This window comes from Taurulus bubalis (assembly GCF_910589615.1).
Source record: "Taurulus bubalis genome assembly, chromosome: 12".
NCBI classification, from domain to species: domain Eukaryota; kingdom Metazoa; phylum Chordata; class Actinopteri; order Perciformes; family Cottidae; genus Taurulus; species Taurulus bubalis.
Genome location: NC_136600.1, coordinates 27,709,802 through 27,737,071, shown reverse-complemented (window position 1 = coordinate 27,737,071; position 27,270 = coordinate 27,709,802). Strand labels below are relative to the sequence as shown.

At 44.3% G+C, this 27,270-nt stretch overlaps 1 protein-coding gene across 1 annotated transcript; it reads right to left on the bottom strand.

Moving 5' to 3' along the window:
• Nucleotides 1–2,587: 2,587 nt before the first annotated feature.
• Nucleotides 2,588–27,270, bottom strand: LOC306744738 (gamma-aminobutyric acid type B receptor subunit 2-like; the record flags this gene model as incomplete). Its single annotated transcript, XM_079227419.1, has 18 exons — nucleotides 2,588–2,791; nucleotides 2,903–3,008; nucleotides 3,211–3,286; nucleotides 3,364–3,486; nucleotides 3,569–3,754; nucleotides 4,609–4,713; nucleotides 4,959–5,162; nucleotides 5,393–5,522; nucleotides 5,650–5,800; nucleotides 5,876–5,956; nucleotides 6,105–6,165; nucleotides 23,307–23,549; nucleotides 24,146–24,334; nucleotides 24,436–24,501; nucleotides 24,885–24,986; nucleotides 25,096–25,254; nucleotides 25,910–26,047; nucleotides 27,055–27,270. 18 exons carry the CDS (start codon nucleotides 27,268–27,270, stop codon nucleotides 2,629–2,631), a joined length of 2,499 nt encoding a protein of 832 aa, XP_079083545.1. The 3' UTR covers nucleotides 2,588–2,628.

Here is a 27,270-nt window from a genome sequence, read left to right as displayed (position 1 = left end):
GTACATTACATACCAAGTATTGTTTATCCATAAGTAAGTACATTACATACCAAGTATTATTTATCCATGAGTAAGTACAATACATACCAAGTATTGTTTATCCATAAGTAAGTACAATACATACCAAGTATTGTTTATCCATAAGTAAGTACAATACATACCAAGTATTGTTTATCCATAAGTAAGTACATTACATACCAAGTATTGTTTATCCATAAGTAAGTACATTACATACCAAGTATTGTCTATCCATAAGTAAGTACATTACATACCAAGTATTGTTTATTTATAAGTAAGTACAATGTATACCAAGTATTGTTTATCCATAAGTAAGTACATTACATACCAAGTATTGTTTATCCATAAGTAAGTACATTACATACCAAGTATTATTTATCCATGAGTAAGTACAATACATACCAAGTATTGTTTATCCATAAGTAAGTACAATACATACCAAGTATTGTTTATCCATAAGTACATTACATACCAAGTATTGTTTATCCATAAGTAAGTACATTACATACCAAGTATTGTTTATCCATAAGTAAGTACAATACATACCAAGTATTGTTTATCCATAAGTAAGTACAATACATACCAAGTATTGTTTATCCATAAGTAAGTACATTACATACCAAGTATTGTTTATCCATAAGTAAGTACATTACATACCAAGTATTGTCTATCCATAAGTAAGTACATTACATACCAAGTATTGTTTATTTATAAGTAAGTACATTACATACCAAGTATTGTTTATCCATAAGTAAGTACATTACATACCAAGTATTGTTTATCCATAAGTAAGTACAATACATACCAAGTATTGTTTATCCATAAGTAAGTACATTACATACCAAGTATTGTTTATCCATAAGTAAGTACAATACATACCAAGTATTGTTTATCCATAAGTAAGTACAATACATACCAAGTATTGTTTATCCATAAGTACAATACATACCAAGCAAGTATTGTTTATCCATAAGTAAGTACAATGTATACCAAGTATTGTTTATCCATAAGTAAGTACAATACATACCAAGCAAGTATTGTTTATCCATAAGTAAGTACAATACATACCAAGTATTGTTTATCCCTAAGTAAGTACAATGTATACCAAGTATTGTTTATCCATAAGTAAGTACAATACATACCAAGTATTGTTTATCCATAAGTAAGTACAATACATACCAAGTATTGTTTATCCATAAGTACAATACATACCAAGTATTGTTCATCCATAAGTGCAATACATACCAAGTATTGTTTATCCATAAGTACAATACATAGCAAGTATTGTTTATCCATAAGTAAGTACATTACATACCAAGTATTGTTTATCCATAAGTAAGTACAATACATACCAAGTATTGTTTATCCATAAGTAAGTACAATACATACCAAGTATTGTTTATCCATAAGTGCAATACATAGCAAGTATTGTTTATCCATAAGTAAGTACAATACATACCAAGTATTGTTTATCCATAAGTAAGTACAATACATAGCAAGTATTGTTTATCCATAAGTACAATACATAGCAAGTATTGTTTATCCATAAGTACAATACATAGCAAGTATTGTTTATCCATAAGTAAGTACAATACATACCAAGTATTGTTTATCCATAAGTAAGTACAATACATAGCAAGTATTGTTTATCCATAAGTAAGTACAATACATACCAAGTATTGTTTATCCATAAGTAAGTACAATACATACCAAGTATTGTTTATCCATAAGTAAGTACAATACATACCAAGTATTGTTTATCCATAAGTAAGTACAATACATACCAAGTATTGTTTATCCATAAGTAAGTACAATGTATACCAAGTATTGTTTATCCATAAGTAAGTACAATACATAGCAAGTATTGTTTATCCATAAGTAAGTACAATACATACCAAGTATTGTTTATCCATAAGTAAGTACAATACATACCAAGTATTGTTTATCCATAAGTAAGTACAATACATACCAAGTACCCTTCAGGCGAGGACGGCTCCTCTGGGTTCGGTACTAAAGGAGCCGTTCATTCCCGGAGCAAAGCCGTCATCAGCTTCCTGTCACCCCTCAGAAGGAATGTGCTCATCCATCTGTGGAAGGGTTACATATTCCAAAAAGCCGTTTGTTTGAGTCCCCTTTATGTACTTCTGATGTGTACAGTCATTTGTAATAATTGGTGAATATGGCATTAATCTCCTCTCGGACATTATGGTTTCTTAACAAAAGGTTTGAAAGGAAATTACCCGGTTTGTTCTGTTTCCATACCTTTGTTAGTTAGAAATAATATGTGTGACCTTCCTGACCTTTGGTGACCTTCCTGACACCGGCCTCATCAGTATGCTGAGCCCTGCAGCTTCGGCCACTATATCTTCAATAAAGATCAGATTGTACGTCTCTAAACCATAACTCCCATAACTCCCACACAGCAGTGCCTGAAGAGGTTTGTGCTGAAATCAGCTGATTAAACAGGAAGCACTTCAGGATATTTAGTTCATTAGAAAACATTTTAATTGCAAATGTGAAGTATTCATATTCTTAATACAAATCAATGTAATGTTAAAATAAAGCGCTCTCATTGAAGGTCACAGCTGGCGTGGGATTGGTCCAGCGGCTTCAGGGGAACAGGAAGTCATCATCGTGAACAGACAGGAAGTCAGCGGTCTCAGGGGAACAGGAAGTCATCGTCGTGAACAGACCGGAGCTGCTGGCGCTGACGCCGCCGGGCAGGTAGGAAAGATGGAGGATCGGCAGCTGGACGGACAGACGACGCCGCACGCTGAGAGAAACACGGAAAGGAAGTCAAACGACTAGTACAACACTACTGCAGGGTATTAGTACTAATACTGCAGGGTATTAGTACTACGACTGCAGGAACAAGACTTCTCACTGGTCAGGAGAGTTGATGCTGTCTGGACTCAAAGGTTCCCTCTCCGGGTTTCTGTCCTCAGGACAGACCTGAGCTTCATGAGACCACGTCACCGATCTGAGTCCGCCTGCTGAGACCAGACAGGTCATATACGTATAAACATATATATGTATGTATGTTATAACATCAGGATATGGCATTTTTTGTTTCTTTGTTTCTTTCTTCTTTGGTGATGAAGCTAACTAGGCTAGCATAGCACAAAGAGTGGAAGCAGGGAGAAACTGCTAGTCTAGCTAGCTCCATCACCAAGTGTGACTTCCTGTCCTCACCCGGGTCTCGCCTCCTCGCCGCGGGCCGGCACGTCTCACACAGCATCAAGCTGATGTTCTCCATCTCCGCGTCCAGCTGCGAAGAACACATGAGACGGCGCTGAGCGGGAACTCGCTCACACAGGAAGTGAGCCGACGTCTCCGCGTCCTCACCTGAGCGGTGCGGGTCTTCATCTGCCGGTTGAGGCGGCTCAGCCTCGTGCCGTCCTCGTCCTCGTCCTCGTCCTCCCTCGCGGCCGCCGGCTGCTGCAGCTCGCTGCCGTGCCGACGCAGGAGCTGCAAAGAAAGGAACCTGCATGTGGGCGTCGTCCCCGAGGACGGAGGCTCTGCCTCCCACTCCTCAGACGGACACACTGACCTTCGGCCCGAACAGCCAGCTGAGGATGAAGAGGTTGCAGCAGAGGACGAGGCAGCCGGTCACGCACAGCTGCACAGGAGGATTGTGGGCCGTCAGCAGCGACCCCAACAGTCCCGACGCGCTGAACGCCGCCACCACGAACACGCCCAGCGTCCGCACGCTGCAGGCCACCAGACAGCCCAGACCCTGAAGAGAGGGAGCATCAGCAGAGGGCTAGGGTTCTAGGCCAGCAGGTTCTAGGCAGCAGGTTCTAGGCAGCAGGTTCAAGGCCAGCAGGTTCTAGCCAGCAGGTTCTAGGCCAGGAAGTTCTAGCCAGCAGGTTCTAGCCAGCAGGTTCAAGGCCAGCAGATTCTAGGCCAGGAAGTTCTAGCCAGCAGGTTCTAGCCAGCAGGTTCTAGGCAGCAGGTTCAAGGCCAGCAGGTTCTAGCCAGCAGGTTCTAGCCAGCAGGTTCTAGGCCAGGAAGTTCTAGCCAGCAGGTTCTAGGCAGCAGGTTCTAGCCAGCAGGTTCTAGCCAGCAGGTTCAAGGCCAGCAGGTTCAAGGCCAGCAGGTTCAAGGCCAGCAGGTTCAAGGCCAGCAGGTTCTAGCCAGCAGGTTCTAGGCCAGGAACTTCTAGCCATCAGGTTCTAGGCAGCAGGTTCTAGGCAGCAGGTTATAGGCCAGCAGGTTCTAGCCAGCAGGTTCTAGCCAGCAGGTTCTAGGCCAGCAGGTTCTAGCCAGCAGGTTCTAGCCAGCAGGTTCTAGGCCAGGAAGTTCTAGGCAGCAGGTTCTAGGCCAGGAAGTTCTAGCCATCAGGTTCTAGCCAGCAGGTTCTAGCCAGCAGGTTCTAGGCCAGGAACTTCTAGCCATCAGGTTCTAGGCAGCAGGTTGTAGGCAGCAGGTTATAGGCCAGCAGGTTCTAGCCAGCAGGTTCTAGCCAGCAGGTTCTAGCCAGCAGGTTCTAGGCCAGCAGGTTCTAGGCCAGCAGGTTCTAGCCAGCAGGTTCTAGCCAGCAGGTTCTAGCCAGCAGGTTCTAGCCAGCAGGTTCCGGTGGGTTCTGACCAGCAGAGCAGTTTTGTATCCGCACACGGCAGCGAGCCACAGCTGCATGTTGGAGCTGCTGCAGCACTCAGAGACCAGCTGGACCACTTCATCCTGAGAGACGCTCTGAGACAAAGAAGTCAGAGGTCAGTGGTGGTCCTGCTCCTTTATACTACATTGTACATTTTACTCAGTTACATTTGTTATATACAAAACTAAAATACATTCATGAGATTAAACAACTGGCTTAAACCTTTTTGTCTTGTTTACTGAAAGTCTTCTACTTTAGCTGTGTGGCACTCGTGTACTTTAACTGTATTTTAGTAGAACTCTAGTACCAGTCCTCCCAGGAGCCGGTCCTGCGGTCCTACCTGCGCTCCGAGCTGCAGCGCGTCCCGTCTGAGCGGGTCCACCAGCGCCCAGCTGCCCAGCAGCAGCGCGTCCAGCAGCAGCAGCAGCAGCGCGCAGCCGGCCGGACGCCGCCGGACGCTGCAGAGCGCGTGAAGCCTCCAGGACCGCAGGAACAGCACGGAGAAGACCCCTGTGAGGCCCAGGGACCCGGTCCACAGCCGGACCTGTGGAGGCCAGCAGGACGGGACCCGTGAGGCAGACGTGTACTCGCAGTACTACTGTGTACAAATACTGCTCTACACGTGACAGCACCTTTACATACCTGAAGTACCAACAGTAAAAATATTATGTATCCACGATAAGCATCCATCATAACACATGAGCAAGGAAATACTCCGTAGTACAGTGAGTGCAGTACTCCAGTAAAAGTACTCTGAGGTCTTCAGGGACTCACGGAGCAGAGCAGCTGGGACGTCCAGCGAGACCAAGAGGCCTCGTCCAGACCAGAGAGCAGAACGGAGGAGGAGGCCAGCAGGAGGCCCAGCAGGAGGACCAGCAGCAGCAGCTGGTCCTGGGCTCCAGGCCTGCAGACATGAATATACAGCAGGATGGATCCATAACGCAGGCTTTCATGTTTATAATCCCTACATTTATGTGTATGTTTGAATATTTGCATCTTGATTATTGTTAAAGTGAACGTTGGAAAAGTACCCGTGTTCACGGCGGAGGACAGTGAGGAAGAGGACGGTCAGCGTGATGAAGATGGTCACCGCTGCAGCTGAGGACAGCGTGCTGTACAGTAGGAAGCTGACGTGCTGCCGCTGCACGAAGACCAGAGTCCGGTCTCTGGCTGGTCCTGGGCCTGCAGCAGCAAACGGTCAGCGTCATCCTGATCAACGGGTCACTGAGACGGCCTGTGATGCATTCAGGGACTCACCTGGAAACTTCAGCAGCTGGTTCAGCACTCGCAGCTGTTGGGTGGAAGTGTTGAAGTCTCCCACCACCACATACCTGCTGCCTGATCAGTTATCAATCATATACACACTGCTGATCAGTAATCAATCATATACACACTGCTGATCAGTAATCAATCATATACACACTGCTGATCAGTAATCAATCATGTACACACTGCTGATCAGGAGTCAATAATATCAAACATTCACTTTGAAGCTGGATCAGTTCGATGGACGTCATTCTCTCTCCGTTACGAAACATCACTGGACCCTGAAACAACAAACAAACAAATATATATTCATGAATATAAATAAACATACACATGTATATGTGGGTATGTGTGTTTATCTCAGGTGTGTTTATCTCAGTTGAGTTTATATCAGGTGTGTTTATCTCAGGTGTGTTTCAGGTGTGTTTATCTCAGGCGTGTCTCAGGTGAGTATCTCAGGTGTGTTTATCTCAGGTGTGTTTATCTCAGGTATGTTTATCTCAGGTTTATCTCAGGTGTGTTAATCTCAGGTGTGTTTATCTCAGGTGTGTTTATCTCAGGTTTATCTCAGGTGTGTTTATCTCAGGTGCATTTTAGGTGTGTTTATCTCAGGTGTGTTTATTTCAGGTGTGTTTGTCTCAGGTGTGTTTATCACAGGTGAGTTATCTCAGGTGTGTTTATCCCAGGTGAGTTTATCTCAGGTGTGTCTCAGGTGTGTTTATCACAGGTGAGTTATCTCAGGTGTGTTTTTCACAGGTGAGTTTATCTCAGGTGTGTTTCAGGTGAGTTTATCTCAGGCTTCTTTATCTCAGGTGTGTTTATCTCAGGTGTGTTTATCACAGGTGTGTTTATCACAGGTGAGTGTATCACAGGTGAGTTTATCTCAGGTTTATCTCAGGTGAGTTTATCTCAGGCTTCTTTATCTCAGGTGTGTTAATCTCAGGTGTGTTTATCTCAGGTGTGTTTATCTCAGGTTTATCTCAGGTGTGTTTATCTCAGGTGCATTTTAGGTGTGTTTATCTCAGGTGTGTTTATTTCAGGTGTGTTTGTCTCAGGTGTGTTTATCACAGGTGAGTTATCTCAGGTGTGTTCATCCCAGGTGAGTTTATCTCAGGTGTGTCTCAGGTGTGTTTATCACAGGTGAGTTATCTCAGGTGTGTTTTTCACAGGTGAGTTTATCTCAGGTGTGTTTCAGGTGAGTTTATCTCAGGCTTCTTTATCTCAGGTGTGTTTATCTCAGGTGTGTTTATCTCAGGTTTACCTCAGGTGACTTTATATCAGGTGTGTTTATCTCAGGTGAGTGTATCTCAGGTGTGTCTACCTCAGGTGTGTTTACCTCAGGTGTGTTTACCTCAGGTGTGTTTATTTCAGGTGTGTTTATTTCAGGTGTGTTTGTCTCAGGTGTGTTTATTTCAGGTGTGTTTATTTCAGGTGTGTTTGTCTCAGGTGTGTTTATCACAGGTGAGTTATCTCAGGTGTGTTTATCCCAGGTGAGTTTGTCTCAGGTGTGTCTCAGGTGTGTTTATCACAGGTGAGTTATCTCAGGTGTGTTTATCTCAGGTTTATCTCAGGTTTATCTCAGGTGTGTTAATCTCAGGTGTGTTTATCTCAGGTGTATTTATCACTGGTGAGTTTATCTTGGGTGTGTTTATCACAGGTGAGTTATCTCAGGTGTGTTTATCTCAGGTTTATCTCAGGTGTGTTAATCTCAGGTGTGTTTATCTCAGGTGTGTCTCAGTTGTGTTTATCTCAGGTGTATTTATCACTAGTGAGTTATCTCAGGTGTGTTTATCTCAGGTGAGTTTATCTCAGGTGTGTTTATCTCAGGTGTGTTTATCTCAGGTGTGTTTATCTCAGGTTTACCTCAGGTGTTTTTATCTCAGGTGACTTTATATCAGGTGTGTTTATCTCAGGTGAGTGTATCTCAGGTGTGTCTACCTCAGGTGCGTTTCAGGTGTGTTTATCTCAGTCGTGTTTATCTCAGTCGTGTTTATCTCAGTCGTGTTTATCTCAGTCGTGTTTATCTCAGGTTTATCTCAGTCGTGTTTATCTCAGGTGAGTGTATCTCAGGTGTTGTTATCTCAGGTGACGTTATATCAGGTGTGTTTATCTCAGGTGAGTTTATCTCAGGTGTGTTTCAGGTGTGTTTATCTCAGGTTTACCTCAGGTGTTTTTATCTCAGGTGACTTTATATCAGGTGTGTTTATCTCAGGTGAGTGTATCTCAGGTGTGTCTACCTCAGGTGCGTTTCAGGTGTGTTTATCTCAGGTGTGTTTGTCTCAGGTGCGTTTCAGGTGTGTTTATCTCAGGTGAGTTTCTCTCAGGTGTGTTTATTTCAGGTGTGTTTATCTCAGTCGTGTTTATCTCAGTCGTGTTTATCTCAGGTTTATCTCAGTCGTGTTTATCTCAGGTGTTGTTATCTCAGGTGAGTGTATCTCAGGTATGTTTCAGGTGAGTTTATCTCAGGCGTGTTTATCTCAGGCGTGTTTATCTCAGGTTTACCGAAGGTGTTTTTATCTCAGGTGTGTTCATCTCAGGTGTGTTTCAGGTGTGTTTATCTCAGTTGTCTCTCAGGTGAGTGCATCTCAGGTGTGTCTCAGGTGTGTTTGTCTCAGGTGTGTTTTTTTCAGGTGTGTTTATCTCAGGTGAGTTTATATCAAGTGTGTTTATCTCAGGTGACTTTATATCAGGTGTGTTTATCTCAGGTGTGTTTATCTCAGAAGTGTTTCAGGTGTGTTTATCTCAGGTGTCTTTATCTCAGGCTTCTTTATCTCAGGTGTGTTTATCTTATGCGTGTTTATCTCAGGTTTACCTCAGGTGTTTTTATCTCAGGTGACTTTATTTCAGGTGTGTCTACCTCAGGTGTGTTTGAGGTGTGTTTACCTCAGGTGTGTTTATCTCAGGTGAGTTTATCTCAGGTGAGTTTCAGATGTGTTCATCTCAGGTTTATTTCAGGTGTGTTTATCTCAGGTGTGTTTATTTCAGGTGTGTTTATCTCAGGTGAGTTATCTCAGGTGTGTTTATCACAGGTGAGTTATCTCAGGTGTGTCTCGGGTGTGTTTATCACAGGTGAGTTATCTCAGGTGTGTTTATCACAGGTGTGTTTATCTCAGGCTTCTTTATCTCAGGTGTGTTTATCTCAGGCGTGTTTATCTCAGGTGTGTTTCAGGTGTGTTTATCTCAGGTGTTTTTATCTCAGGTGACTTTATATCAGGTGTGTCTACCTCAGGTGTGTTTCAGGTGAGTTCATCTCAGGTGTGTTTATCTCAGGCGCATTTCACGTGTGTTTATCTCAGGTGTGTTTATTTCAGGTGTGTTTGTCTCAGGTGTGTTTATCCCAAGTGAGTTTATCTCAGGTGTGTCTCAGGTGTGTTCATCACAGGTGAGTTATCTCAGGTGTGTTCATCACAGGTGAGTTTATCTCAGGTGTGTTTCAGGTGTGTTCATCACAGGTGAGTTATCTCAGGTGTGTTCATCACAGGTGAGTTATCTCAGGTGTGTTTATCACAGGTTTATTTCAGGTGTGTTAATCTCAGGTGTGTTTATCTCAGGTGTGTTTATCTCAGGTTTATCTCAGGTGTGTTCATCACTGGTGAGTTTATCTCAGGTGTGTTTATCACAGGTGAGTTATCTCAGGATTGTTTATCTCAGGTGTGTTTATCTCAGGCGTGTTTCAGGTGTGTTTATCTCAGGTTTACCTCAGGTGTTTTTATCTCAGGTGACTTTATATCAGGTGTGTTTATCTCAGGTGAGTGCATCTCAGGTGTGTTTGTCTCAGGTGTGTTTGTCTCAGGTGTGTTTGTCTCAGGTGTGTTTGTCTCAGGTGTGTTTGTCTCAGGTGAGTTTATCTCAGGTGTGTTTATCACAGGTGAGTTGATCTCAGGTGTGTTTTTAGGTGTGTTTATCGCAGGTGTGTTTATCTCAGGTGCGTTTCAGGTGTGTTCATCTCAGGTGAGTTTATCTCAGGTGTGTTTATTTCAGGTGTGTTTATCTTAGCTGTGTATCAGGTGTGTTTATCTCAGGTGAGTTTATCTCAGGTGTGTTTATCACAGGTGAGTTATCTTGTTAGCAGAGAAGGGAGGAATGTGCTCAATGTTTGGCCAAACTTGTTGCACTTTCATCCCGAATAACATAGCCCCAGATGGATCTTTCACTAAGGCCTTAGATGGTCTGAGAGCAATGTCCCATGAATTGGCAGAACACTCAGGCAGAGAGAACAAAAAAATATGTTAGCTTTCTATAAAAACATTTATAACATAGGCGTGCTGTTATGTCTGTTTAGAGATTTCCACTCTGTTAAGTAACACACACATAGAGTTATGAACTGATGTAACCCATGTCTGTTAGAGATTTCCAGTCTGTTAAATAATTAACACACATAGTTATGAACTGATATAGACCATGGTTTGAGCTTTATATTATTGTTTAGTTTACATAATAAATTATGTAAAAGGGGGGATTGATAATATAAATCCTTATATTCTGCAGATATTCTCCATTACTCTTATTGCCTATTAAAGTTCAGGTCAGCGAGGTCAGTATAACACAGCTATGCAGCTGGAGTTGGTTGTGTCTATGAAAGGTCCAGTTCTCAAGGGAAGTCAGTCACACGCCTGCGCACTTCAACACTCACAACTGTTTATCAGTATGTTGACATTAGTGAAGCAGACGGGTCGTTGCACGGTCCAGTCTTGTGAGAAAAGATGAGAACACGGGATTCTCCTCCTCTTGACAGGATAGAGCCAATCAGATGTTAGGACGAGGCGAGACGAACCTGTGACGATAACCTGTGTATGAAAGGCCCCACTTCCGTTTGGGGGGCAGTTGTTCTTGACCCAACCTGCGTGTAGGCTGTACCACTCACTGCTTTTGCAATTGCAGCGCTGACTACTTTGCTTGTGATCATTTAGTAAATAAATATAGAGAACGAGAGAAGTTGTTGAACTGAGTTCTTCTGGAGGCTACACCAGGCATCCAATAATTAGCACGCATTAACAATCTCAGGTGTGTTTATCTCAGGTTTATCTCAGGTGAGTTTATCTCAGGTGTGTGTACCTCAGGTGTGTTTACCTCAGGTGTTTTTATCTCAGGTGACTTTATATCAGGTGTGTTTATCTCAGGTGAGTGTATCTCAGGTGAGTGTATCTCAGGTGTGTCTACCTCAGGTGCGTGTAGCTCAGGCGTGTTTATCTCAGGCGTGTTTATCTCAGGTTTACCGAAGGTGTTTTTATCTCAGGTGACTTTATATCAGGTGTGTTCATCTCAGGTGTGTTTATCTCAGGTGTGTTTATCACAGGTGAGTTTATCACAGGTGAGTTTATCACAGGTTTATCTCAGGTGAGTTTATCTCAGGCGTGTTTATCTCAGGCGTGTTTTAGGTGTGTTTCTCTCAGGTTTACCGAATGTGTTTTTATCTCAGGTGACTATATATCAGGTGTGTCTACCTCAGGTATGTTTCAGGTGAGTTTATCTCAGGTGTGTTTATCTCAGGCGTGTTTCAGGTGTGTTTCTCTCAGGTTTACCGAAGGTGTTTTTATCTCAGGTGACTATATATCAGGTGTGTCTACCTCAGGTATGTTTCAGGTGTGTTTCTCTCAGGTTTACCGAAGGTGTTTTTATCTCAGGTGACTTTATATCAGGTGTGTTTATCTCAGGTGTGTTCATCTCAGGTGTGTTTCAGGGGTGTTTCTCAGGTGTGTGTCTCAGGTGTGTGTCTGAGGTGAGTGTATCTCAGGTGTGTCTCAGGTGAGTGTATCTCAGGTGTGTCTCAGGTGAGTGTGTCTCAGGTGTGTCTCAGGTGAGTGTGTCTCAGGTGTGTCTCAGGTGAGTGTGTCTCAGGTGTGTGTATCTCAGGTGTGTCTCAGGTGAGTGTATCTCAGGTGTGTCTCAGGTGAGTGTATCTCAGGTGTGTCTCAGGTGTGTTTATCTCAGGTGTGTCTCAGGTGAGTGTATTTTAGGTGTGTCTCAGGTGTGTTTGTATCAGGTGTGTTTCAGGTGACTTTATCTCAGGTGTGTTTATCTCAGGTGACTTTATCTGAGGTGTGATTATCTCAGGCTTTTTTTATCTCAGGTGTGTTTATATCAGGTTTATCTCAGGTGAGTTTATCTCATGCGTGTTTATCTCAGGTTTACCTCAGGTGTTTTTATCTCAGGTGACTTTATATCAGGTGTGTTTTTCTCAGGTGAGTGTATCTCAGGTGTGTCTACCTCAGGTGTGTTTCAGGTGAGTTTATCTCAGGTGTGTCTACCTCAGGTGTGTTTATCTCAGGTTTACCTCAGGTGTTTTTTATCTCAGGTGAGTGTATCTCAGGTGTGTTTCATGTGAGTTTATTTTAGGTGTGTTTATCTCAGGTGTGTTTATCTTAGGCATGTTTATCTCAGGTTTACCTCAGGTGTTTTTATCTTAGGCATGTTTATCTCAGGTTTACCTCAGGTGTTTTTATCTCAGGTGCATTTCAGGTGTGTTTATTTCAGGTGTGTTTGTCTCAGGTGTGTTTGTCTCAGGTGTGTTTGTCTCAGGTGTGTTTGTCTCAGGTGTGTTTGTCTCAGGTGTGTTTGTCTCAGGTGTTTATCTTAGGTGTGTTTATCTCAGGTGAGTTTATCTCAGGTGAGTTTACCTCAGGTGTTTTTATCTCAGGTGTGTTTACCTCAGGTGTGTTTACCTCAGGTGTGTTTATCTCAAGTGACTTTACATCAGGTGTGTCTACCTCAGGTATGTTTCAGGTGAGTTTCTCAGGTGTGTTTATCTCAGGCGTGTTTATCTCAGGCGTGTTTATCTCAGGTTTACCGAAGGTGTTTTTACCTCAGGTGACTTTATATCAGGTGAGTGTATCTCAGGTGTGTTTTTTTCAGGTGTGTTTATCTCAGGTGTGTCTCAGGTGAGTGTATCTCAGGTGTGTTTATCTCAGGTGTGTTTATCTCAGGTGTTTCTCAGGTGAGTTTATTTCAGGTGTGTTTATCTCAGGCGTGTTTCAGGTGTGTTTCTCTCAGGTTTACCGAAGGTGTTTTTATCTCAGGTGACTTTATATCAGGTGTGTTCATCTCAGGTGTGTTTCAGGGGTGTTTCTCAGGTGTGTGTTTCAGGGGTGTTTCTCAGGTGTGTGTCTCAGGTGTGTGTCTCAGGTGAGTGTATCTCAGGTGTGTCTCAGGTGAGTGTATCTCAGGTGTGTCTCAGGTGAGTGTATCTCAGGTGTGTCTCAGGTGAGTGTATCTCAGGTGTGTCTCAGGTGAGTGTGTCTCAGGTGTGTCTCAGGTGAGTGTGTCTCAGGTGTGTCTCAGGTGAGTGTGTCTCAGGTGTGTCTCAGGTGAGTGTGTCTCAGGTGTGTCTCAGGTGAGTGTGTCTCAGGTGTGTCTCAGGTGAGTGTGTCTCAGGTGTGTCTCAGGTGAGTGTGTCTCAGGTGTGTCTCAGGTGAGTGTGTCTCAGGTGTGTCTCAGGTGAGTGTATCTCAGGTGTGTCTCAGGTGAGTGTATCTCAGGTGTGTCTCAGGTGAGTGTATCTCAGGTGTGTCTCAGGTGAGTGTATCTCAGGTGTGTCTCAGGTGAGTGTATCTCAGGTGTGTCTCAGGTGTGTTTATCTCAGGTGTGTCTCAGGTGAGTGTATTTTAGGTGTGTCTCAGGTGTGTTTGTATCAGGTGTGTTTCAGGTGACTTTATCTCAGGTGTGTTTATCTCAGGTGACTTTATCTGAGGTGTGATTATCTCAGGCTTTTTTTATCTCAGGTGTGTTTATATCAGGTTTATCTCAGGTGAGTTTATCTCATGCGTGTTTATCTCAGGTTTACCTCAGGTGTTTTTATCTCAGGTGACTTTATATCAGGTGTGTTTTTCTCAGGTGAGTGTATCTCAGGTGTGTCTACCTCAGGTGTGTTTCAGGTGAGTTTATCTCAGGTGTGTCTACCTCAGGTGTGTTTATCTCAGGTTTACCTCAGGTGTTTTTTATCTCAGGTGAGTGTATCTCAGGTGTGTTTCATGTGAGTTTATTTTAGGTGTGTTTATCTCAGGTGTGTTTATCTTAGGCATGTTTATCTCAGGTTTACCTCAGGTGTTTTTATCTTAGGCATGTTTATCTCAGGTTTACCTCAGGTGTTTTTATCTCAGGTGCATTTCAGGTGTGTTTATTTCAGGTGTGTTTGTCTCAGGTGTGTTTGTCTCAGGTGTGTTTGTCTCAGGTGTGTTTGTCTCAGGTGTGTTTGTCTCAGGTGTGTTTGTCTCAGGTGTGTTTGTCTCAGGTGTTTATCTTAGGTGTGTTTATCTCAGGTGAGTTTATCTCAGGTGAGTTTACCTTAGGTGTTTTTATCTCAGGTGTGTTTACCTCAGGTGTGTTTACCTCAGGTGTGTTTATCTCAGGTGACTTTACATCAGGTGTGTCTACCTCAGGTATGTTTCAGGTGAGTTTCTCAGGTGTGTTTATCTCAGGCGTGTTTATCTCAGGCGTGTTTATCTCAGGTTTACCGAAGGTGTTTTTACCTCAGGTGACTTTATATCAGGTGAGTGTATCTCAGGTGTGTTTTTTTCAGGTGTGTTTATCTCAGGTGTGTCTCAGGTGAGTGTATCTCAGGTGAGTGTATCTCAGGTGTTTCTCAGGTGAGTTTATTTCAGGTGTGTTTATCTCAGGCGTGTTTCAGGTGTGTTTCTCTCAGGTTTACCGAAGGTGTTTTTATCTCAGGTGACTTTATATCAGGTGTGTTCATCTCAGGTGTGTTTCAGGGGTGTTTCTCAGGTGTGTGTTTCAGGGGTGTTTCTCAGGTGTGTGTCTCAGGTGTGTGTCTCAGGTGAGTGTATCTCAGGTGTGTGTCTCAGGTGAGTGTATCTCAGGTGTGTCTCAGGTGAGTGTATCTCAGGTGTGTCTCAGGTGAGTGTATCTCAGGTGTGTCTCAGGTGAGTGTATCTCAGGTGTGTCTCAGGTGAGTGTATCTCAGGTGTGTCTCAGGTGAGTGTGTCTCAGGTGTGTCTCAGGTGAGTGTGTCTCAGGTGTGTCTCAGGTGAGTGTGTCTCAGGTGTGTCTCAGGTGAGTGTGTCTCAGGTGTGTCTCAGGTGAGTGTGTCTCAGGTGTGTCTCAGGTGAGTGTATCTCAGGTGTGTCTCAGGTGAGTGTATCTCAGGTGTGTCTCAGGTGAGTGTATCTCAGGTGTGTCTCAGGTGAGTGTATCTCAGGTGTGTCTCAGGTGAGTGTATCTCAGGTGTGTCTCAGGTGTGTTTATCTCAGGTGTGTCTCAGGTGAGTGTATTTTAGGTGTGTCTCAGGTGTGTTTGTATCAGGTGTGTTTCAGGTGACTTTATCTCAGGTGTGTTTATCTCAGGTGACTTTATCTGAGGTGTGATTATCTCAGGCTTTTTTTTATCTCAGGTGTGTTTATATCAGGTTTATCTCAGGTGAGTTTATCTCATGCGTGTTTATCTCAGGTTTACCTCAGGTGTTTTTATCTCAGGTGACTTTATATCAGGTGTGTTTTTCTCAGGTGAGTGTATCTCAGGTGTGTCTACCTCAGGTGTGTTTCAGGTGAGTTTATCTCAGGTGTGTCTACCTCAGGTGTGTTTATCTCAGGTTTACCTCAGGTGTTTTTTATCTCAGGTGAGTGTATCTCAGGTGAGTGTATCTCAGGTGTGTCTACATCAGGTGTGTTTCATGTGAGTTTATTTTAGGTGTGTTTATCTCAGGTGTGTTTATCTTAGGCATGTTTATCTCAGGTTTACCTCAGGTGTTTTTATCTCAGGTGCATTTCAGGTGTGTTTGTCTCAGGTGTGTTTATTTCAGGTGTGTTTGTCTCAGGTGTGTTTGTCTCAGGTGTGTTTGTCTCAGGTGTGTTTGTCTCAGGTGTGTTTGTCTCAGGTGTGTTTGTCTCAGGTGTGTTTGTCTCAGGTGTGTTTATCTCAGGTGAGTTTATCTCAGGTGAGTTTACCTCAGGTGTTTTTATCTCAGGTGTGTTTACCTCAGGTGTGTTTACCTCAGGTGTGTTTATCTCAGGTGACTTTACATCAGGTGTGTCTACCTCAGGTATGTTTCAGGTGAGTTTCTCAGGTGTGTTTATCTCAGGCGTGTTTATCTCAGGTTTACCGAAGGTGTTTTTACCTCAGGTGACTTTATATCAGGTGAGTGTATCTCAGGTGTGTTTTTTTCAGGTGTGTTTATCTCAGGTGTGTCTCAGGTGAGTTTATATCAAGTGTGTTTATCTCAGGTGACTTTATATCAGGTGTGTTTATCTCAGGTGTGATTATCTCAGGTGTGTTTATCTCAGGTGTGTTTATCTCAGGTGTGTTTATCTCAGGTGTGTTTATCTCAGGTGTGTTTATCTCAGGTGAGTGTATCTCAGGTGTTTCTCAGGTGAGTTTATTTTAGGTGCGTTTATCTCAGGTGTGTTTATCTTAGGCATGTTTATCTCAGGTTTACCTCAGGTGTTTTTATCTCAGGTGCATTTCAGGTGTGTTTATCTCAGGTGTGTTTATTTCAGGTGTGTTTATCACAGGTGAGTTATCTCAGGTGTGTTCATCTCAGGTGTGTTTCAGGGGTGTTTCTCAGGTGTGTGTCTCAGGTGTGTGTCTGAGGTGAGTGTATCTCAGGTGTGTCTCAGGTGAGTGTGTCTCAGGTGTGTCTCAGGTGAGTGTGTCTCAGGTGTGTCTCAGGTGAGTGTATCTCAGGTGTGTCTCAGGTGAGTGTATCTCAGGTGTGTCTCAGGTGAGTGTATCTCAGGTGTGTCTATCTCAGGTGTGTCTCAGGTGTGTTTATCTCAGGTGTGTCTCAGGTGAGTGTATTTTAGGTGTGTCTCAGGTGTGTTTGTATCAGGTGTGTTTCAGGTGACTTTATCTCAGGTGTGTTTATCTCAGGTGACTTTATCTGAGGTGTGATTATCTCAGGCTTTTTTTTTATCTCAGGTGTGTTTATATCAGGTTTATCTCAGGTGAGTTTATCTCATGCGTGTTTATCTCAGGTTTACCTCAGGTGTTTTTATCTCAGGTGACTTTATATCAGGTGTGTTTTTCTCAGGTGAGTGTATCTCAGGTGTGTCTACCTCAGGTGTGTTTCAGGTGAGTTTATCTCAGGTGTGTCTACCTCAGGTGTGTTTATCTCAGGTTTACCTCAGGTGTTTTTTATCTCAGGTGAGTGTATCTCAGGTGAGTGTATCTCAGGTGTGTCTACGTCAGGTGTGTTTCATGTGAGTTTATTTTAGGTGTGTTCATCTCAGGTGTGTTTATCTTAGGCATGTTTATCTCAGGTTTACCTCAGGTGTTTTTATCTCAGGTGCATTTCAGGTGTGTTTGTCTCAGGTGTGTTTATTTCAGGTGTGTTTGTCTCAGGTGTGTTTATCACAGGTGTGTTTGTCTCAGGTGTGTTTGTCTCAGGTGTTTATCTCAGGTGAGTTTATCTCAGGTGAGTTTATCTCAGGTGGGTTTACCTCAGGTGTGTTTACCTCAGGTGTGTTTACCTCAGGTGTGTTTACCTCAGGTGTGTTTACCTCAGGTGACTTTACATCAGGTGTGTCTACCTCAGGTATGTTTCAGGTGAGTTTCTCAGGTGTGTTTATCTCAGGCGTGTTTATCTCAGGCGTGTTTATCTCAGGCGTGTTTATCTCAGGTTTACCGAAGGTGTTTTTACCTCAGGTGACTTTATATCAGGTGAGTGTATCTCAGGTGTGTTTTTTTCAGGTGTGTTTATCTCAGGTGTGTTTCAGGTGAGTGTATCTCAGGTGAGTTTATATCAAGTGTGTTTATCTCAGGTGACTTTATATCAGGTGTGTTTATCTCAGGTGTGTTTATCTCAGATGTGATTATCTCAGGCTTGTTTATCTCAGGTGTGTTTATCTCAGGTGTGTTTATCTCAGGTGAGTGTATCTCAGGTGTTTCTCAGGTGAGTTTATTTTAGATGCGTTTATCTCAGGTGTGTTTATCTCAGGCATGTTTATCTCAGGTTTACCTCAGGTGTTTTTATCTCAGGTGCATTTCAGGTGAGTGTATCTCAGGTGTGTTTTTTTCAGGTGTGTTTATCTCAGGTGTGTCTCAGGTGAGTGTATCTCAGGTGAGTTTATATCAAGTGTGTTTATCTCAGGTGACTTTATATCAGGTGTGTTTATCTCAGGTGTGTTTATCTCAGATGTGATTATCTCAGGCTTGTTTATCTCAGGTGTGTTTATCTCAGGTGTGTTTATCTCAGGTGAGTGTATCTCAGGTGTTTCTCAGGTGAGTTAATTTTAGGTGCGTTTATCTCAGGTGTGTTTATCTTAGGCATGTTTATCTCAGGTTTACCTCAGGTGTTTTTATCTCAGGTGCATTTCAGGTGTGTTTATCTCAGGTGTGTTTATTTCAGGTGTGTTTGTCTCAGGTGTGTTTATCACAGGTGAGTTTATCACAGGTGAGTTTATCTCAGGCGTGTTTATCTCAGGCGTGTTTATCTCAGGTTTACCGAAGGTGTTTTTACCTCAGGTGACTTTATATCAGGTGAGTGTATCTCAGGTGTGTTTTTTTCAGGTGTGTTTATCTCAGGTGTGTCTCAGGTGAGTGTATCTCAGGTGAGTTTATATCAAGTGTGTTTATCTCAGGTGACTTTATATCAGGTGTGTTTATCTCAGGTGTGTTTATCTCAGATGTGATTATCTCAGGCTTGTTTATCTCAGGTGTGTTTATCTCAGGTGTGTTCATCTCAGGTGAGTGTATCTCAGGTGTGTTCATCTCAGGTGTGTGTCTCAGGTGTGTGTCTGAGGTGAGTGTATCTCAGGTGTGTGTCTGAGGTGAGTGTATCTCAGGTGTGTCTCAGGTGAGTGTATCTCAGGTGTGTCTCAGGTGAGTGTGTCTCAGGTGTGTCTCAGGTGAGTGTGTCTCAGGTGTGTCTCAGGTGAGTGTATCTCAGGTGAGTTTATATCAAGTGTGTTTATCTCAGGTGACTTTATATCAGGTGTGTTTATCTCAGGTGTGTTTATCTCAGATGTGATTATCTCAGGCTTGTTTATCTCAGGTGAGTGTATCTCAGGTGTTTCTCAGGTGAGTTTATTTTAGGTGCGTTTATCTCAGGTGTGTTTATCTTAGGCATGTTTATCTCAGGTTTACCTCAGGTGTTTTTATCTCAGGTGCATTTCAGGTGTGTTTATCTCAGGTGTGTTTATTTCAGGTGTGTTTGTCTCAGGTGTGTTTATCTCAGGTGAGTTTATCTCAGGTGAGTTATCTCAGGTGTGTTTATCTCAGGTGTGTTCATCTCAGGTGTGTTTCAGGGGTGTTTCTCAGGTGTGTGTCTCAGGTGTGTGTCTGAGGTGAGTGTATCTCAGGTGTGTCTCAGGTGAGTGTATCTCAGGTGTGTCTCAGGTGAGTGTGTCTCAGGTGTGTCTCAGGTGAGTGTATCTCAGGTGTGTCTCAGGTGAGTGTATTTTAGGTGTGTCTCAGGTGTGTTTGTATCAGGTGTGTTTCAGGTGACTTTATCTGAGGTGTGATTATCTCAGGCTTTTTTTATCTCAGGTGTGTTTATATCAGGTTTATCTCAGGTGAGTTTATCTCATGCGTGTTTATCTCAGGTTTACCTCAGGTGTTTTTATCTCAGGTGACTTTATATCAGGTGTGTTTTTCTCAGGTGAGTGTATCTCAGGTGTGTCTACCTCAGGTGTGTTTCAGGTGAGTTTATCTCAGGTGTGTCTACCTCAGGTGTGTTTATCTCAGGTTTACCTCAGGTGTTTTTACCTCAGGTGACTTTATATCAGGTGAGTGTATCTCAGGTGTGTTTTTTTCAGGTGTGTTTATCTCAGGTGTGTCTCAGGTGAGTGTATCTCAGGTGTGTTTATTTCAGGTGTGTTTATCTCAGGTGTGTTCATCTCAGGTGTGTTTCAGGGGTGTTTCTCAGGTGTGTGTCTCAGGTGTGTGTCTGAGGTGAGTGTATCTCAGGTGTGTCTCAGGTGAGTGTATCTCAGGTGTGTCTCAGGTGAGTGTATCTCAGGTGTGTCTCAGGTGAGTGTATCTCAGGTGTGTCTCAGGTGAGTGTATCTCAGGTGTGTCTATCTCAGGTGTGTCTCAGGTGTGTTTATCTCAGGTGTGTCTCAGGTGAGTGTATTTTAGGTGTGTCTCAGGTGTGTTTGTATCAGGTGTGTTTCAGGTGACTTTATCTCAGGTGTGTTTATCTCAGGTGACTTTATCTGAGGTGTGATTATCTCAGGCTTTTTTTTATCTCAGGTGTGTTTATATCAGGTTTATCTCAGGTGAGTTTATCTCATGCGTGTTTATCTCATGTTTACCTCAGGTGTTTTTATCTCAGGTGACTTTATATCAGGTGTGTTTTTCTCAGGTGAGTGTATCTCAGGTGTGTCTACCTCAGGTGTGTTTCAGGTGAGTTTATCTCAGGTGTGTCTACCTCAGGTGTGTTTATCTCAGGTTGACCTCAGGTGTTTTTTATCTCAGGTGAGTGTATCTCAGGTGAGTGTATCTCAGGTGTGTCTACGTCAGGTGTGTTTCATGTGAGTTTATTTTAGGTGTGTTTATCTCAGGTGTGTTTATCTTAGGCATGTTTATCTCAGGTTTACCTCAGGTGTTTTTATCTCAGGTGCATTTCAGGTGTGTTTGTCTCAGGTGTGTTTATTTCAGGTGTGTTTGTCTCAGGTGTGTTTATCACAGGTGTGTTTGTCTCAGGTGTGTTTGTCTCAGGTGTGTTTGTCTCAGGTGTTTATCTTAGGTGTGTTTATCTCAGGTGAGTTTATCTCAGGTGGGTTTACCTCAGGTGTTTTTATCTCAGGTGTGTTTACCTCAGGTGTGTTTACCTCAGGTGTGTTTATCTCAGGTGACTTTACATCAGGTGTGTCTACCTCAGGTATGTTTCAGGTGAGTTTCTCAGGTGTGTTTATCTCAGGCGTGTTTATCTCAGGCGTGTTTATCTCAGGTTTACCGAAGGTGTTTTTACCTCAGGTGACTTTATATCAGGTGAGTGTATCTCAGGTGTGTTTTTTTCAGGTGTGTTTATCTCAGGTGTGTCTCAGGTGAGTGTATCTCAGGTGAGTTTATATCAAGTGTGTTTATCTCAGGTGACTTTATATCAGGTGTGTTTATCTCAGGTGTGTTTATCTCAGATGTGATTATCTCAGGCTTGTTTATCTCAGGTGTGTTTATCTCAGGTGTGTTTATCTCAGGTGAGTGTATCTCAGGTGTTTCTCAGGTGAGTTTATTTTAGGTGCGTTTATCTCAGGTGTGTTTATCTTAGGCATGTTTATCTCAGGTTTACCTCAGGTGTTTTTATCTCAGGTGCATTTCAGGTGAGTGTATCTCAGGTGTGTTTTTTTCAGGTGTGTTTATCTCAGGTGTGTCTCAGGTGAGTGTATCTCAGGTGAGTTTATATCAAGTGTGTTTATCTCAGGCTTGTTTATCTCAGGCTTGTTTATCTCAGGTGTGTTTATCTCAGGTGTGTTTATCTCAGGTGAGTGTATCTCAGGTGTTTCTCAGGTGAGTTTATTTTAGGTGCGTTTATCTCAGGTGTGTTTATCTTAGGCATGTTTATCTCAGGTTTACCTCAGGTGTTTTTATCTCAGGTGCATTTCAGGTGTGTTTATCTCAGGTGTGTTTATTTCAGGTGTGTTTGTCTCAGGTGTGTTTATCTCAGGTGAGTTTATCACAGGTGAGTTATCTCAGGTGTGTTTATCTCAGGTGTGTTCATCTCAGGTGTGTTTCAGGGGTGTTTCTCAGGTGTGTGTCTCAGGTGTGTGTCTGAGGTGAGTGTATCTCAGGTGTGTCTCAGGTGAGTGTGTCTCAGGTGTGTCTCAGGTGAGTGTGTCTCAGGTGTGTCTCAGGTGAGTGTATCTCAGGTGTGTCTCAGGTGAGTGTATCTCAGGTGTGTCTCAGGTGTGTTTGTATCAGGTGTGTTTCAGGTGACTTTATCTGAGGTGTGATTATCTCAGGCTTTTTTTTATCTCAGGTGTGTTTATATCAGGTTTATCTCAGGTGAGTTTATCTCATGCGTGTTTATCTCAGGTTTACCTCAGGTGAGTTTATCTCAGGTGACTTTATATCAGGTGTGTTTTTCTCAGGTGAGTGTATCTCAGGTGTGTCTACCTCAGGTGTGTTTCAGGTGAGTTTATCTCAGGTGTGTCTACCTCAGGTGTGTTTATCTCAGGTTTACCTCAGGTGTTTTTACCTCAGGTGACTTTATATCAGGTGAGTGTATCTCAGGTGTGTTTTTTTCAGGTGTGTTTATCTCAGGTGTGTCTCAGGTGAGTGTATCTCAGGTGAGTTTATCTCAGGTGACTTTATATCAGGTGTGTTTATCTCAGGTGTGTTTATCTCAGATGTGATTATCTCAGGCTTGTTTATCTCAGGTGTGTTTATCTCAGGTGTGTTTATCTCAGGTGAGTGTATCTCAGGTGTTTCTCAGGTGAGTTTATTTTAGGTGCGTTTATCTCAGGTGTGTTTATCTTAGGCATGTTTATCTCAGGTTTACCTCAGGTGTTTTTATCTCAGGTGCATTTCAGGTGTGTTTATCTCAGGTGTGTTTATTTCAGGTGTGTTTGTCTCAGGTGTGTTTTTCTCAGGTGAGTTTATCACAGGTGAGTTTATCACAGGTGAGTTTATCTCAGGTGAGTTTATCTCAGGTGAGTTTATCTCAGGTGTGTTTATCTCAGGTGTGTTTATCTCAGGTGTGTTTATCTCAGATGTGTTCATCACAGGTAAGTTATATCAGGTGTGTTCATATCAGGTTTATCTCAGGTGAGTTATCTCAGGTGTGTTTCTCAGGCTTGTTTATCTCACGTGTGTTTATCTCAGGTGTGCTTCAGGTGTGTTTATCTCAGGTTTACCTCAGGTGTTTTTATCTCAGGTGACTTTATATCAGGTGTGTTTATCTCAGGTGTGTTTATCTCAGGTGTGTTTATTTCAGGTGTGTATGTCTCAGGTGTGTTTATCTCAGGTGTGTTTATCTGAGGTGTGTTTATCCCAGGTGAGTTTATCCCAGGTGAGTTTATCTCAGGTGTGTCTCAGATGTGTTTATCACAGGTGAGTTATCTCAGGTGAGTTTATCTCAGGTGAGTTATCTCAGGTGTGTTTCAGGTGAGTTTATCTCAGGTGTGTTTATCTAGGTGTGTTTCAGGTGTGTTTATCTCAGGTGAGTTTATCTCAGGTGAGTTTATCTCAGTTGTGTTTCAGGTTTGTTTATCTCAGGTGAGTTATCTCAGGTGTGTTTATCTCAGGCGTGTTTATCTCAGGTGTGTTTCAGGTGTGTTCATCTCAGGTTTACCTCAGGTGTTTTTATCTCAGGTGACTTTATATCAGGTGTGTTTATCTCAGGTGAGTGTACCTCAGATGTGTCTACCTCAGGTGTGTTTCAGGTGTGTTTATCTCAGGTGTGTTCATCACAGGCGTGTTTATCTCAGGTGTGTTTATCTCTGGTGTGGTTTAGGTTTGTTCATCTCAGGTGTGTTTCAGGTGTGTTTATCCCAGGTGTGTCTTAGGTGCTTCTCAGGTGTGTCAACCTGCTCACCGTGACTCCTTCAAACTGCGTCTCCTTCATGGCCTCCAGCAGCGTCCTACGGACTTCCTCCCCAGTAGTGCTCACGTTTCTCTGGCTGCCGTACTTCTCTCGGAGCTTTACAGTCTCCATCACCTGGCTGAGCGCGCTGGCAGCCACCCAGACAGCGTCGTAGGCGAAGGTGTGAAGGGGGCTGACCTTTGACCCGTCCTGGGTCACCTGTCTGAGGTAGGAGTCCTGGTACTCCTGAGGAGTCTGCCGACGCAGAGCACAGAAACAGAAAAAACATTCAGTGGGAGTGAGGTCGTGGTTAGAAGGTGACTGGTGTGAGTGAGGTCACGGTTAGAAGGTGACTGGTGGGAGTGAGGTCATGGTTAGAAGGTGACTGGTGGGAGTGAGGTCGTGGTTAGAAGATGACTGGTGGGATTGAGGTCATGGTTAGAAGGTGACTGGTGGGAGTGAGGTCATGGTTAGAAGGTGACTGGTGGGAGTGAGGTCGTGGTTAGAAGGTGACTGGTGGGAGTGAGGTTATGGTTAGAAGGTGACTGGTGGGAGTGAGGTCGTGGTTAGAAGATGACTGGTGGGAGTGAGGTCGTGGTTAGAAGGTGACTGGTGGGAGTGAGGTCGTGGTTAGAAGGTGACTGGTGGGAGTGAGGTCGTGGTTAGAAGGTGACTGGTGGGAGTGAGGTTATGGTTAGAAGGTGATGGTGCATCGGTGTGAGTGAGGTTGTGGTTAGAAGATGACTGGTGGGCGTGAGGTCGTGGTTAGAAGGTGATGGTGCATCTGTGGGAGTGAGGTCGTGGTTAGAAGGTGATGGTGCATCGGTGGGAGTGAGGTCTTGGTTCCTGACCTGTCCGGAGATCCCTGGGGTCTCTGTGTTGCCGAGCGCTCTCATCTGCATCCTGATGGATCCACCGGCAGCCGGCAGCAGCCTGGAGGCCGTGCAGCCAGGATCCATTCCCTCTAGCCTCCATCCAGCGGTTCCTCCATCAACAACCAGCCACTGGTACCGAGCTCCCAGCATGTTCAGCCTGTAGGCCTGAAGCACAGAATCACAGCTTCACTATTGGCATTGCCTGTTTTAAATAACTAGTCCAACTGGTAGGAGACCTTTATGTAGACCCACATGTAGAGACTTACACAGCAAAAAACCGAGGAGACAGACTCCTCCTCCAACTGGCAGATGACGATCCGAACGTCCTGTTCCTGTAAACAAAGCAGCAGTGAGAAGTCAGACTCCAAGAGGTCCTTCAGGACCTGAACTATATGTGCTCCAGACCTTCAGGACCTGAACTAAATGTGCTCCAGACCTTCAGGACCTGAACTAAATGTGCTCCAGACCTTCAGGACCTGAACTAAATGTGCTCCAGACCTTCAAGTCCAGAACTAAATGTGCTCCAGACCTTCAGGACCTGAACTAAATGTGCTCCAGACCTTCAGAACCTGAACTAAAAGTGCTCCGGACCTTCAAGTCCAGAACTAAATGTGCTCCAGACCTTCAGGACCTGAACTAAAAGTGCTCCAGACCTTCAGGACCTGAACTAAATGTGCTCCGGACCTTCAAGTCCAGAACTAAACGTGCTCCGGACCTTTAGCCTCCTCAAGCTGCTGCAGACGTCTTCAGAGAGACTTCCCCAGAACACCACCTGAACGTCGGCCTTCAGCAGCTGCCGGTTCAGGTCCTTCTTCATCTGGACCGGAACACACAGAAGAGATGGAGGATGAAGGTGGTGCTGAAGGACCGACCAGGAGGATAAAGGTGGTGCTGAAGGACCAACCAGGAGAAGGAAGACCCCTCACCTCTGAGAGCCGGGGCCCCTCCTGAGTGATCACACCGACTCTGGTCCACCTGAAGCGCTGCAGCAGCTTCACCGTGGCCTGGTTCAGAGCTCGGTCCGACGGCACCGTGCTGAACAGGTTCCCGTTCCACTTCCTGTTGGACGAGGCTGAGAAAGACACCTGAGACATCCGAGGACAGGAAGCACCGCAAAGTTACCTGACAGACGTTCTTTAGTTTAGAAATGTTCTGAGGCGTGCTAGGGAAGTATGCTGGGATAGTGTGCTAGGTGAAGTGTGCTAGAGATAGTATGCTAGGTGAGGCGTGCTAGGGATAGTATGCTAGGTGAAGTGTGCTAGGGATAGTGTGCTGGGGAAGTGTGCTAGGGAAGTGTGCTAGGGATAGTGTAAAGTGGAAGCGGACTAGTGGATGCGGACTAGAGGAAGCAGACTAGAGGAAGCTGAGTAGAGGAAGCGGACTAGTGGAAGCGGAGTAGAGGAAGCGGACTAGGGGAAGCGGACTAGGGGAAGCGAACTAGAAGCGGACTAGAGGAAGCAGACTAGAGGAAGCAGACGAGAGGAAGCAGACGAGAGGAAGTGGAGTAGAGGAAGCGGACTAGGGGAAGCAGACTTGAGGAAGCGGACTAGAGGAAGCAGACTAGAGGAAGTGGAGTAGAGGAAGCAGACTAGGGGAAGCAGACTAGAGGAAGCGGACTAGAGGAAGCGGACTAGAGGAAGCGGACTAGAGGAAGCAGACTAGAGGAAGCGGACTAGAGGAAGCAGACTAGGGGAAGCAGACTAGAGGAAGCGGACTAGAGGAAGTGGACCCGCTGTGTACCTGTAGCAGGTTGAGAGCCGGCAGAGAGCGAGCGATGAGCGGCGTCACAGAAGGACACGCCCCTCCAAACAGCAGCAGGTAGTCTGGCCCCGCCCACAGGGCATCAAACAGAGCTTTGAGGGATTCAGCCGGGTCACACTGAGGACGAGGACACATGAGACACCTCTGAGACCAGGTCAGACCAGTCAGGACCAGTCAAGACCAGTGAGGACCAGTCAGGACCAGTGAGGACCAGTCAGGACCAGGTCAGACCAGTCAGGACCAGTCAGGACCAGTCAGGAGCAGTGAGGACCAGTGAGGACCAGTGAGGACCAGTCAGGACCAGGTCAGACCAGTCAGGACCAGTTCAGACCAGTCAGAACCTGTTTAGACCAGTCTCACCTGAGACGAAGCAGGACAGGGGGGCTTCAACGAGAGGTACATGTTGTACTTTATACTGTACTACATCTCAGAGGTACATGTTGTACTTTATACTGTACTACATCTCAGAGGTACATATAGTACTTTATACATCTCAGAGGTACATATAGTACTTTTTAGTGTACTACATGTTGTACTTCTACTGTACTACATCTCAGAGGTACATGTTGTACTTTATACTGTACTACATCTCAGAGGTACATATAGTACTTTATACATCTCAGAGGTACATATAGTACTTTTTAGTGTACTACATGTTGTACTTCTACTGTACTACATCTCAGAGGTACATGTTGTACTTTATACTGTACTACATCTCAGAGGTACATATAGTACTTTATACATCTCAGAGGTACATATAGTACTTTTTAGTGTACTACATGTTGTACTTCTACTGTACTACATCTCAGAGGTACATGTTGTACTTTATACTGTACTACATCTCAGGGGTACATGTTGTACTTTATACTGTACTACATCTGAGAGGTACATGTTGTACTTTATACATCTCAGAGGTACATGTTGTACTACATTCATCTGACCGCTTTAGGGGTGAATACTAAATGAAGTTTTATTGTAGATTAAACTACTACCAGTATATAAAGTCATCAATAATCAATAATCTAACACCATTATGAGCATCGTGAGTAGAAGACAGTAACATTCACACAGACCTCAGACTCTGGGGACCCGGTCCCCAGGTGACCCGGCCCCAGGTGACCCACCTGTGAGTCCAGCAGCTGGAGCTTGATCTCGTAGTTCCCCAGAGGGGGCGGCTGTCTCCTCAGGTCCTGCAGAGCCAGCCGGACCGCCGGGGCCACCAGGCGGTCCCTGTCCGGCAGCACCCACAGCACGGGGAGGGGGTGGAGGACCCGAGCCGGAACCGGACCCAACAGGAGCCAGCAGACCGGCAGCAACCTGAACACCGCCATCATCTTCAT